At 37.9% G+C, this 14,182-nt stretch overlaps 1 protein-coding gene across 4 annotated transcripts in view; it reads right to left on the reverse strand.

Annotated features, from left to right (window-relative positions):
- The window catches only part of ANKS1B (ankyrin repeat and sterile alpha motif domain containing 1B), a 1,421,217-nt gene that overhangs the window by 572,004 nt on the left and 835,031 nt on the right, over window positions 1–14,182 (reverse strand). For all 4 annotated transcript variants that reach the window (XM_049884161.1, XM_049884160.1, XM_049884159.1 and 1 more), the window contains exons 13-14: window positions 11,459–12,048; window positions 8,730–8,805 (exon numbers count right to left, since the gene is read on the reverse strand). In XM_049884161.1, coding sequence (XP_049740118.1) covers window positions 8,730–8,805; window positions 11,459–12,048 — 666 coding nt within the window. The remainder of the gene's footprint in view (window positions 1–8,729; window positions 8,806–11,458; window positions 12,049–14,182) is intronic.

Consider the following 14,182-nt stretch of genomic DNA (forward strand, 5'->3'; position numbering starts at 1 on the left):
AGTGAATTTATTACTGAACTAAAAGGGTGTCTGGGAGCCATACTCTTGGGGTTTCTCCAGTTTCTGTCAGGCCAGTAAGTCTGGTCTTTTTTTGTGAGTTAGAATTGTGTTCTACATTTTTCTCCTGCTCTGTCCAGGACCCTCTATTTTGATCCCTGTTAGAGCACTCAGTGGTGGTAATTGGGAACCATCTAGTTATATTGGACTCAGTCTGGTGGAGGCTGTGGTGGATGTGGTCTTTCCTTTGTATCTTTAGTTTTCTTCATTCTGCCTTGCTCCCAAAGGGGTGAGACCAGTGGAATATCTTAGATGGCCACTCATAGGCTTTTAAGACCCCAGACACTACTCACCAAAGTAGAATGTAGAATATTTTCTTTATAAACTGTGTTGTGCCAATTGAAGTAGATGTTCCCCAAGACCATGGTCCCCACAGCCCTCAGCCCAACAATTCAGTCCCTCAGGGAGTTTGGATGTGTTTACGGAGCTTCCATGATCTTGCCTTGTACAAGTATTGTGTACTGTGTTACCCTTCCACAAAGTTACCATTTATCTATTGTTTATTTAGTGTTTTTCCATCCCCACCCCTCCCCCCCTCGTAAGCATCAAAAATTATTTATTTTTGTGTAGAAACTTCTTCATGAATTTTTATAGTAGTGGTCTCATACAATATTTGACCCAATGAATGCAATGCCATTAGTCTTCAATTCATCATTCCCAGCATAGTAGACCATAAGACTGGCTGATTCAAAATGGCCAATATCAGTCCTTTTCAACTCACTAATGCCTAAGATATCAATGCTTATACATTCCATTTCATTTTCAGTGATTTATTTTCCTAGATTTATATTTGTATATTGCATGTTCCGATTATTAATAACTATTTGCAGCTGTTTCTTTTCATTTTGAGTCGTGTCACATCAGCAAATGAAGGTCATAAAAGCTTGAATCTATCCATGTCATTAAGGTCGACTCTACTTTGAGAAGGCAGCTCTTCCGTAGTAATGTTTTGAGTGCCTTTCAACCTGAGGGGCTCATCTTCTGGTGTTATATCAGTCAATATTCCGCTGCTTAAAAAAAAAAAAAATTTTTTTTTTTTTTTTTTTATTCATGTAAGGTTTTCACTAGCTAATTTTTTTCAGTAGACTGCCAGGTTCTTCTTTCTAGTCTGTCTTAGTCTTGAAGCTCAGCTGAAACCTGTCCACGGTGGGTGATCCTGCTGGTATTTCAATACCAGTGGCATAGCTTCTAGCACCACAGAAACATGCATCCCCTACATCAGTGGGGAGTAGCTTCCAGGACTATGGAGATGTCTGCCTTCCTGTACCCAGATAGATGCACTCTGTGGGGAAGGGACATGTGAGCCCTCCCTGTTCCTGTATACTCAGGGAGAAGGTGAATCTTACAGCAGGAGAAGAACACTTACTGTGCCTTAAAAAACAAAACCAAACCCATTGCTGATGAGTTGATTCTGACTCATAGTGACCCTATAGGACAGGGTAGAACTTCCCCATAGGATTTCTAAGGAGCAGTTGGTAGATTCAAGCTGCCGATCTTGTGGTTAGCAGCCATGCTCTTAACCACTATGCCACTAGGGCTCCTGCTCTACCTTGCTTTAGTGAGTTTCTAAATTCTCAAAGCCTCTCCATAAGGAGCCTACAGCTATGAAGGACTCTGAACTGTAACCTGGTCCTCAGACTATTGGAGGGACAGGTATGGAAGCTTTAGAAGCAGAGTCGCAGGATTAAGGTTAGCTACTCTTTTGCATTGAGGAAATCTGCTGCAAAAGGCTTTCTTTTTTTTTTTTTTTTAAGTTTTAAAAAGCAAAGATGTCACTTTGATGAATAAGGTACGCCTGACCTAAGCCATGGTCTTTTCAGTTGCCTTTTATGCATGCAAACACTGGACAATGAAAAAGGAGGACAGAAAAAGAATTTTGGTGCTGGAGAAGAATATTTAATATACCATGGACTAGCAGAACAACAAACAAATCAGTCTTAGAAGAAATATGATCAGAATGCTCCTTAGAAGCAAGGATGGCGAGACTTTGGCTCACTTAATTTGGACATGTCATTGGGAAAGACCAATCACTAGAAAAGGGTATTCTGTTCAGTAAAACATTCAATAAGATGGATTGATGACAATAGATACAACAGTGGACTGAAACATACTAATGATCGTGAAGATGATGTAGGACTGGGCAACATTTTGTTCTGTATACATACAATCAACATGAGCCAGAGCTCACTCAACAGCAACTGCTTTCAGGGCTATGTATTTTTCCTTTACAAATTTATTTTAATAGCTTCCGTTTATAATTACAATTTAGATGGACTTCATACATAGGCAAAAGTAGGTTATATAGATAAGACAATAGAATATCTGTGAATACAGTTTAACTTTAAAATAAGAAAAAATCCAGCTCTCAAATACTTTTAAAATAAATACCATTTTTTATGCTCATGGATTTGAGATCCATCTAACATAGACTATATACTTGAAGTTAGTTTAGTGTAGCAGAAGATTATTAAAGGCAGTTTAGAAATAGGGGGCATTTATAAGATTAACTGCCATTCTTGTATTGTAAAGTCATGGTACTTGGTTATTTGTTGCATATTTGCTGTTGTGTAACGATAAGCAAGTCCTGTGAATACAATTGTTTTTCTCTACTGATTCTTAGAAAATGGGACAATTTGAAGTAGTTGCAATGGACTTGGCACATTTCTGGAACCTGAAAGTGCTTCCTTATGACCTAATGACAATGGTTAAGAAAACTTCAAGAAAGATTTCACATGAAAGCAACTTAGAATACAAGTATTTTTTAACTACAATTGTCATAGATCAAAAAGATAAGCAAGATTTCTCAAGCGTCTTCCTCATCTTCCTATGTGGTGTGCACTTTGATTAGAAAGATAAGTCTCACACGCTTGGGTAAGAAGGCAAGAGAACTTATATTTATTGATCACTTCCTGTGTTCTAGGCTATGGCAGTATAGTGTGTAATTTAATCTGGCAATAGTCCTAATTTATAGATGAAGAAGTTGATGTTAGAGAGGTCATGAAGTTAGGGAATTGCAAAACTGGGATTTGAAGCCAGGTCCATCTAACTTCGAAATGCATTCTCTGAAAGAATTCTACGTATGAGTATATGGGAATACATGATGATGTAGAATACACTATCACATCCCATATCCAGCATCACCAAAGAATAAGGTGTTCCACATAATATGAGGTGTTTAGCATAATTAAATCCCACCTTGACCATGACTTTTGTTTGACATTTAAACTTGATTTCAAATGGGAAACCAGAAAAAAGCTATGTTTATAAAAATTATGCATTAATATGTTCTGAGTGAGAACCTAAGGGACTGACCCAAAATCAATTCAGTAAATTTTATTCATTTTTTAAATTTCTATCTTAGTTCTGGACAGTTGAGGTTGCTGGATAAACTTCAAATTATTATACAATTGCTGAGGAAATTTTTTTAAAAAGGAAACTATTTTCTATGGGTAGGACTAGTTAGATAATTCATAGAGGATGCTTAAACTTTGAGCTAGCTTATGTTTTCAGGAGTGAAGCAATGAGAGAGTTCAACATCTCTGCCTGGTCCAATAAATATTTTGTTTACACAACACCTGACATTGCAAGCATACGTGGGGAGAAGGACAAACAAAAACACTGAAACAAAATGGGCAAGAACGTGGGAAATTTAATGATGCTCCTTGGTCCTTCATTTATCTCCATTACTTATGATTTCATTTTCCTAATCATCTTCTGGAAACCCTGGTGGTGTAGTGGTTAAGTGCTATGGCTGCTAACCAAATGGTTGGCAGTTCATATCTGCTAGGCACTTCTTGGAAACTCTATGCGGCAGCTCTACTCTGTCCTTTAGGGTCTCTAGGAATCGGAATCGACTCAATGGCAATGGGTTATGGGTTAATCATCTTCTGGTGGTGGAATGGTTAAGTCCTCGGTTGGGCTGCTAACCAAAAGGTCAGCAGTTTGAACCCACCAACTGCTCCACGGGAGAAAGATGTTACAGTCTGTTTCCATAAAGACTTACAGCCCAGGAAACCCTATGGGGCAGTTCTGTTCTGTCTTATACGGTTGTTATGAGTCTGAATTGACTCAACGGCAGTAGGTGGATGTGTTAGAATCATCTTCTGAGGATTTTAAGAATAAACATCATAAATGCTTAAAAAATATACAGCTCTGTTAAGGCCAGGCATGGCTTTTGACTCAGTGGTCTTCTGAAGGAAAATTCTAGAGACTGACAATACATATTAAATAAAGCATTATTTCCTCTTGTTTATTCTAAATTTACCTCCTGTTATTTTTTTTTCATGTCTCTTCCCCACTGTCAAGCAAACACACAAAACGAATACTTCACAAAAATTATTTAGACCATTTAAATCAATGCATACTAGATTTTTCTCTTTTCTTTGCCAGGGTACTCTCACTTTATGCTCTTTTTGTAACTATTCCTCTCTGGTATCAATTGACTGTTAGGTTTGTTATTACCTGTATGCCCACTGACACACCACAACAATTCCAGAGAATACAGCATATTTAACACAAAGACTGAAAATTGCTTGCAAATACATCATAAGATCCTTAAGGAAAGGGCTTATATGTATTTATCTTGAAATACCTACAGTATCAAACACAATGTCTCGTTCATGGTAGGGCAAGGCGGAGCAAATATTTAATACATGTCTGTACGTGCAGGCACTACGTATGCGCCACTGCACATGTATCTACAGTGATTCTATATCAGTATCCCCATTTATGCAGATGGGGAAACTAAATCTCTAAAAGATGAAGAAAGTTGCCCAAGATCGAGCAGGTAATAAATAGCAGAGCTGAGATTTGAATTCATGTCTCTTTGACTTTTTATTTTACCCTGTGACTTCCTGACCACATCCAGTACTCAAAACACTGTGTGTGGAATGTAATCTTCACGGAATTGTTATGACTTTTGTAGATCTAACTACTCTTGAGAAGGAAGAGACTGCAGCTCAGTAAAGCTGTGATTCACAATTGGCCTAGCAAATTGCAATGTTACATGTTATGGTCAATCACTTAGTGCATAATTAGTATGCAATTAAGAGGTAAAAATTAAGACACATAGAGAAATAGCCTCTGTTAACAGTAATGATGAAGCTTTGGGGACTGAGACTCCACTTTGGTTTTCATTACCATTGTAAAACAGTAGTCAATAAAGATGGCAGGTAGGGTGACAGTATGAGAGGTGGAAAGAGGAGAAGATTTAAGGGAAGATAACCTGTGAATCTGGTGCCCTGGTGGCACCATAGTTAAGAGCTCAGCTGTTAACCAAAAGGTTAGCAGTTTGATGTTGCAGTCTGCTTCTGTAAAGATTTACATCCTTGGAAACCCCGTGGGGCAGTTCTACTCTGTCCTACAGGGTCACTCTGAGTCAGAATCGACTCAATGGCAGTGGGTTTAATGGGTAATGTGTGGATTTGTTTACCACTCAAATGCCCTTCAAAGGCAGCTTTGCCTGAGTGATATTACTAACATTTATCCTTATTTTAACAAATAAATGTAAAACTGTCCTTATAACCATGTTGATATTTTTATTATTCTATGGCACTGTTTTAAGTATTTTAGAACATCAGAGTCATGTTCAATGTCAATTAAGTCTTACTCCTGATTTAATGCACAAATCACTGTTCCAACAGAGAAGCGCTCCTAGGTCTCTGCACATTCCCAGCATCAGGGAACTTACTGTCTCGCTGGGCAGCCATCCTTTTTTGAATAGTACTGTTGCTAAAGAAATAAACTCTTAACCTTAACGTCAGTCAAAAATTTGCATTCCTACAACTTTGCTCAAATTATTCTGTAGGCATGTCTGAAAGATCTGTGTAGCAACATACATATCTAGGCTTGTTCTTGGACCCTATAAGAGTCTGCAATGTTTATCAGCATTTCTGTGTGAAAGAGCTGGGTACATTCCCTATCACAGAGCTAATATCATACCTGTGTCACTAAATATATATACACACCATTTTGAAGATTTCTTTCATAAGTTTTTCAGTTTTCAAAATCTAAAACAAACATATTTATCAGACAAAAAAACTGTTTGACCTTTGAAAAAATATCACTTAATTAACATGGGGCCCAGCTGGATCAGAATAGTACAGATTCTTAGCACAGGAGAAATACGCTTGGTGCTCTTCAGTGGTTTCATATTCTCTTCAGTGATGCAACCACAGATTACAACACTACTTTTTAGCCACTCAAGCTCAGCCTGCCATAACAGCCATTTTCCAACTTTTCTGAGCTTAAGAATGTTTGTATAAAGGCAGATTTGTCATGGTCTACCCTCAGAGATTCATGGGGCCCAGGAAATTGCATTTCCTACAAGGGCTGAAAGTGACTCTGATGCAGGTCATCCACAGACCACACTATAAGAAAAATTCCCTAAGGTCAACAGTTGCCATGATGCAAGTTCATTCACTTTCACCTGAATAGAAAATTGCAAGAACAGGGTGAAATTTGGTGCCTGTTCGTAACTTCTCAAATATGCCTCCTGAGAATATCAAAGCCAATCACCGGGGTTTTTTGTTTTGCTTTGGTTCTGCCATGAAATCGCCATACTTTTCAATGACTCTTCTTTTCACTTAAGTGGTCATTATACCGTGAATTCAGCTCTGGGAATTCCGGACATACCAGGTATCAACTCCAAAGTAATACAAATACTTGTAGTATCCACTACAAATCTCCAGCAGAGGAAATGAGTAGACTCGGATCTGATACATGAAGTATGTCCTTAAGGAGGAACAGGATGGGAAAGAATATGGCAGGGCAAGGAGGAAAATGGGGTGGAGGTGAGTGGCTGAGGAAGGAGAGTGCCTCCACGTTCCCAGCTCCATTGACCACCTTACTCCCCTCTTCCCAGACAGGCAGCACGGCTCTCGTGTTGTGCTTTAGTTTCACCTGCATCACTGCTGAGTGGCAGCTGGGCTTACTTACAGATCTCCAGCGTCGCCAGCACTGTCAGTGGATGGGCAGCAGTCTATAAGCACTAATTGTTAAAGAGCGTCTAGTCCACCCAGCTCTGTCCCTGGACAGAATGCCATTCTCTGTGGTTCTGTTAGCTCCCTGGTAAGGTACATACTTCTGCAAGTACTGCTGGGATAGAGTGAGGCGTATGAGCCCAAATCATGCAAGTACAGGGTTGGATCCTGTCTTTACTTAAATTTTGCTGTTTTGTTCATCATATAGTTTTTTGGCCTTAAGTTTGATTTTTTAAAATATTACATTAAAATACTCATTTTGATGACTGAGTTTTTTGATACTCCCTTAGATTTTGCTCTCTAGGTGAGTTCCTCACTCACTTCACACTGTCATGACCTGGTGACTAGTGAAAGGCCATGAAGTCATATGACTAAGTTGCCCCATGATAAATTCAGATATCTCTCACAGAACTTAATCTTATTATCTCTACCAAGACATCAATTATAATTACTGACTTAAACATTACCTCTTCCAAGAGCTTAGAAATTTGTTATAATTCCAAATTCTAAAGGCATCTATAATTTACCCACCAACTGTGTGTTGGTATGCCATACTGTGGTGGCTTGTGTTTTGCTGTGAGGCTGGAAGCTATGCCTGCCAGTATTTCAAATACCAACAGGATCACCCATGGTAAGCAGATTTCAGTGGACCTTCCAGACTAAGACAGATTAGGAAGAAAGGCCTCACAATCTACTTCTAAAAATTAGCCAGTGGGAACCTCATGGACCACAATATAACTTTGTCGGACTTACTTGCTTTGGGCATGTCTTCAAGAGGGATCAATTGCTAGAGGAGGACATCATGTTTGGTGAAGTTAAGGACCAATAAGGGCAGGAGAGATGCTCCTGAGATGGATTTGGCTGATGGACTTGAACATGCTGGCTATTATGAGGATAACGCAGGACTGAGCAACATTTCAGTCTATTGTTCATTAGGTTGTCATGAGTCAGAGGCAACTCGACAGCAGCTAACAACAACAATAATGTTTACACATAGGTCACAATGTTAACTAGTGGAAGGATGGAAATGAAACTCAACTCTACGCTTTCCAGCATAGTAGTTTCTTTAGTATAACTAATTCTTATTTTTAAATTCAGCTACCTGATTTTTGATATTCATCAGTATTAAGCAAAAAGTCTTCAAAGAAAGTTTCAACTGGTCTTCCACTGCAAGCTTTAGTTGCAGGGAAGAAAAAGAAAAACCTCTTGAAGGCAATATATTAAATACTGACTGAAAAACCTATTATTTGTGAGGTACTCTGATAGGTACTATAAGATACATGAAGATGAGTAACACACAGTTCTTGCCATAACGGAGCTTACACTCAGGATAAGCTGTTAATCACTTTGATCAGGATGAATGGGAAATTTCATTGAATGAGACACCGTGTATTGTTATCATCTTCTACAACATTTTGAAGTGCTTCATACTGAGCTCTCCATAAAGTTAAAACTCCATTAATGTTAACTGGTATGGTTAAATAGAATATGGAAAAAAAATTCCCAATTTGCTAAGTCAGTATGCTTATAATTGGCATTGTTTACAGGTCATGGTCATTTGATCTAAGGGTGGAAGCAAGTAATTTGCAGCTATTGTTATGATAAAACTTGAAATTACCTAAACACTCATCAATTTCTAGCTGGTTCTTAAGTACATTTATTCATTATTTGGTAGAAGAGAGATTTCCTTACTTTTGGTGGTCTCACCATTCATCTCTTTAAGTTCACTGCTGATTCCAACATCTATGGAACTCATTATTTTATCAATCTGCAAGAAACAAAAACCATATAAATTAATGACTATATTCACTTTTAGCACTGTATTTTAAAATAATTTTCAAATGTGAGATGTATATATTCTTGGTATTATTACCATGGCAATACCACCTTAGGAGGCTGATAGAGAAAGTTTAAAAGGAAGCAGACATCTTTTAAATTGCTTTAAAAAATATATACTCTGTTCCCCTTTTCTAAAATTTTCAAAACCAGCTTGGCTTCTCTCTTTTTTTTTTCTTAAAATGAGCTTTGTTTGTAACTAAGATAGCCTGGTAATTTAGGAACTGTGTATTCTTTCATCTCAGAAGGGGGATGGAATGAAGAGTAAATTCTTGTGATGATATCCATGCTCCCGGGCGTCCTTCCTCTCTGCATCTTGTCTGACTGGTGAAGGGGCACATTTCTGTCTGTGGGCATGGCCACTGGAACCAAGTTCTACCCAAATGGCTTGACCAGCTGCAAGATGATTAGTGGCACTAATCATAATAATCTAGGCATGGAAACAGCTTATTCTAAGAGATTAATTAAATGTTAATTAATGATGCCTCATTCCAAAAAAGATTTCAGATGTTATTTGCAGAGTTAACAAATACAAGAAATGGATAGACTCAAATAAACCACCAATCTAATAGTATGGAATTTTTAAGAAAGATATGACTGCCTAAGTTATAGCCATTTGTAGTTTAATCCCCCCCTTCATCATCCCAGCAACCTGAGAAAGATGGTAGGGTTCAGAAAAGACAAGGAGCCTCACATAAATGTCCTATTTTGTTCACCCTGAAAAAGGTGCAGAGATTAAGTGGCTTTCCCAAACAGCTCACTTCAGAATGTCAATATCAGAATCATTTCCAATTCTAGTTCTCAGAATACTGCAGTGACCTGTTGTGTCTTAAAACAATCTAACTGTCACAATCTTTTTGAGAGACAAAATGTGACATGTTAGAATGGAATGCCAAGGGACAGTGTGGTCCATTCTTTGGAGAAATATAAGAAAAAGCAAGAAACTTTATTATTTTATGATGTGGTGTTCCTTAGAGGCAAAGGATGTGATACTACAACTTTACAAGGGCATTTCTTGCGAAGATGTTGTCTTTAAGTAGAGCTTAAATTGGTGATACTGGACCCCAACACATTTTTTCCTTAATGGCTCTTTGATAGTTGTAAAAGGGAAGTATTCAGTGATATGTGTTTATTGGATAGTGCTTGGAGAAGAGCCAGGACTACTCTGTTTACATTAAGGTTAAGATTACAAGGAGCCCTTCCAAAAATATAAGATACAGGCAGTTTCCAGGTTATGAATGTCTGACTTACATACAACCCATAGTTAAGGACCAAACCCTGTGTTAAGGATTGAATCGTGTCCTCCCAAAATATGTGTTGTAAATCCTAACCTCTACACTGTGGTTTTGGAAATCCTGGTGGCATAATGGTTAAAAGCTAAGGCTGCTAACCGAAAGGTCAGCAGTTTGAATCCACCAGGCGCTCCTTGGAAACTCTATGGAGCAGTTCCACTCTGTCCTATAGTGTTGCTACGAGTTGTAATGACTCAATGACAATGGGTGTTCCCCCCTCCACCACCACGGGTATGGGTTCCCCCGCCACCCAGGGTATGCCTGTGGTTATAACCCCCTTTAGAAATGGGTTGTTTTTGTTATATTAATGAGGCAGGATTAGTGTCAAACTCTTGGAGATTAAACAAGCAATCAAAAGAAGCAGAGACAGGGAAGAGAGATGCCAAGCCACATGAAGATCACCCATAAGCAGAAGCTCAGAAAAGACAAGGACATTCCTTCAGAGCTGACTAGAGGGAGAAAGCCTTCCCCTTCCCCTAGAGCCGGCACCCTGAATTCAGAATTCTAGCCTTCTTAACTTTTTTTTTTTTAACTGGGAGAAAATAAATTTCTGTTTGCTAAAGCCATCCACTAATGGTATTTCTGCTATAGCAGCACTAGATAACACCCTGTAAAGCCTATTGTATTAAAAATTCAAGGTACATGCAATGGTTCGTAATAACGAGCACTACTTTGGGACACAGCAAAACATTATTATTATTACTGTATTATTACGTTAAAGATGTTTTAGTGTATCTGGAAGTGTTTCTTTAATGTTTTTTATGCATAGAAAGGTACACTACATACTATATACTAAGACAAACATTTGATTAACTACCTAACTGTTCCAATTTACGTACAAAGTCGACTTAAAGATAGATTTAGGAACGCAACTCGTTCATAATCTGGAGACTGCCTGTACTTTAAAGAAGGAAGACAAGCTAATAAAGAGTTTAGCAAGTAGCAAAATGACAGAACAGCAAAAAATACAAAGATTTTCTCCTTTTGTCAGCTGCAGTCGTTGGTAGGACATAATGTGAACATTCTCCCACACCTTACAGCTAGTTATTACTTCTGCTTGATATCAAGTTCTGTGGAAACAATAGATTTCCCTACATGTGTGCAACTGTGTTTGCTCTATTACACTTGCTGTGAAATTACCATGCATTACCTCTAGAACCTTTCCCTTCCACTTGGAGCTATACGCATTTGTTAATTTATTTCTGCCTCAGAAAGACTTAAAAAGCTGAAAATCCTTCCCCCGAACTTCCCTTGATTCCAGTGCCTTATAGAAAGAACAAGAACATGGCTTACTTCTTCCCATTCGGATGTGAAGGATGGCGTTCTTTCAGAATTCCCTTTAGAACTGTGTTCAGCAGCTGAGGTTTCACTCCAGTTAACTCTTGCTGTTTTCTCCTTTGAAGGATAGGCAATGAGATCAGAATCCGATTTGGAGACATTTTTTGATAAATGCATATCGATCAAGGCTTTTGGCAATGACCTTATTCTCCCCAGAGTACAGGCTCTCTCCACAAATCCCCCTGTGTTCGCAACCCACTGGTCCCCATTCCGGGATCCATTCCTGGTTGTTCTTGTGCCAACAATGGTATGGTTTTCAAGTTGGTTGCTTTTTTTGTGAAAAATTGTTCTACTGACCACTTTGGGTTTAATCTTCTTTACCAAAGGTTCTGAGTTGTTTTCTGTTGAAGAATGCTTGATAGGCAAAGGACTATTTGCCAAAATGATTTCATCTTGTCTGTCTTCATATTGACCCCTTTTCTCATAAAGATGAAACGGATTTTCAGGCGACTCACAGGCTGGAGAGGATCCATGGAGCAAGCCTGCAAATTGTCCAGGATCATATTCTTTTGGGAGATCACTGTCCTCCTGTTGAGAGACGTCATCTGTAAAAGGGGAGGAAGGATGTCAGGATGCTTGTTTATAAAGGCCCCCAAAGCCCTGATACAAACGGCAGTGCCCTTCCGAACCTGGGCAATATTCAGACATTTGATTTATTGCTACAAAACAATACTCTCACTTTATGAAATACCCTTGACCTTAAGTGCCATGGATAAAATGAATTTGTGCATGTGTGTATGTGTGTGAATCAAACCTTACTGTGGGTGCATTGGGTGTAAATGGGGTATACACTGAGTAACTGCATACCCTTCTCCTTGGTCCCAAGGTGTATATTTTATATTGGGTGGACAAAATTGGGGTAAGTGAATCATTGTACATCACCAAGACATAGGGCAAGTAAAGTCAAGACATCAGGCAGGCATCAGGTTAAGACCATATATAATGAGAGTTCCCTGCTTTGCTCCCAGCAAATAAATTCAAAACCAAAATATTGAAAGCAAGTATAATTAGAAGTAATTTAAGGTTAATAATCCTGATACTCTTACCTTAAATATAATATTAAGAACAATTTTATACACATTATATGATTTTGACAAAAAAGATTTGTTCAGGCTTAATACAGGCAAACAATGTAATCTATAATATCACTAAAAACCAAGATTTATTTCTACAAAAACTGATGTTGAACTATTAACACAAAGCTATCTCTTTTTTTCTTCACTGAAATAATGTTATTTTTGAATTTCTTCAGATCTTTGAAAATGCAATCCTGAGAAAGAAACCAAAGAATAATAATAATTTTTATTGCTTCAGAATTTTTATAAGGTAAAATATAAATTTTCTCTAAACTTTAAAATTTACCATGCTTTTTTAATGACTATCTCAATTTGTCTTTTAAAGCTATATAAAATCATGGCCAAAGAACTGAGCAAGAAAAGTCAGTTTACTTTTTTGAGTGGTCCTTTTCACTTATATAAGCTAAATATTTGCCAGTATCAAAAGTTAAATTACCTAAAAACCCCAAACCTACTCTACTGAAGAAATCAAACATAGTCAATATTGTCCATAATGACAGCAAATCCAAAGTTGATTTCCTGAGTCACACTTAAAAAAAAATTAGTTACTATTATAAGCCCCAAATACCAAAGTTTATAAATTAACAAGGAACATTTAATTGTTATGTGCTATTAGTCACTGAGTTAGGAGTTATATTTACATCATCTCATTTGATATCTTCATAACAATTCAGTGAAGTGATTAATAATTACCATGAGTTTCTGATTGAATAGGATATGGTCAGAGTACAGAGTTCCCATATTTTTAACCAACTGTTTGCCACAGTAAGCCTCAATGGATATTTGCCCAAAGGATGTTATAGACAAATGAACCCTCTTATTGTGGTTTGATGCCAAATTGCTATATTGTTCTCTCCTTTAGAGCTGGAAAAAGCAGAAATGCTCCTGGTTCTCCATCTCCTCATACCTCTCCTCAGTTCCTGCTTGGTCTTCGCAAGCTGAAGATACCCCCCCCTTCCCAGACCTATCACACCAGCATCTTGAGATGGAGCAAAGAGTGATAGGAAGAGAAGTCCAAGAGACAACAATCAAAAACAGAGGAACAATCTGCAGTATTTATAACCACACTAGTCTTCCCATAAAACACTCCATCCTTTTAAAGCACCACTACCATGTCCCTGATAACTCCGTTTTGTCCTCTCCTTTCAAAAGAACCCCTTTTGGGGATATAATTGTGTGTGGAGAGTGGGGCAAGACAGCTTTGAACTTTTAGGTATTAAAACTAACACTTAGCTTACTTAAGGTGCTGAAGTTTCCCCAGTTAGTAAGTGGGTAAGCTGAGATTCAAACAAGGGTACATCAGATTCCAACATCCATTGTCCTGGCAAAGATATTACTATTAAAATCAAAGAACAGTTTAGGGTTGGTTTACCCAGAGAACAAGTGAGTAGGCTCTTTGGGGGAAGCACGTGCTTCTCCTGTTCATGACTGTTTCACGTACCAATGCACGTACCTGTCTCTACATAAAAAAAAAAAAAAAATTTTTATATACTCAATATTTATATATTGAGTATGTCAATACATATCTAAATATCTAAATAAATGCATGAATAGATGTATGATTGTCAGTGGGGTCGTCTAAATCTTTCTGTAATTTTCAAGA

The sequence above is a fragment of the Elephas maximus genome, chromosome 4, assembly GCF_024166365.1.
Source record: "Elephas maximus indicus isolate mEleMax1 chromosome 4, mEleMax1 primary haplotype, whole genome shotgun sequence".
In the NCBI taxonomy this organism is placed as follows: Eukaryota; Metazoa; Chordata; class Mammalia; order Proboscidea; family Elephantidae; genus Elephas; species Elephas maximus.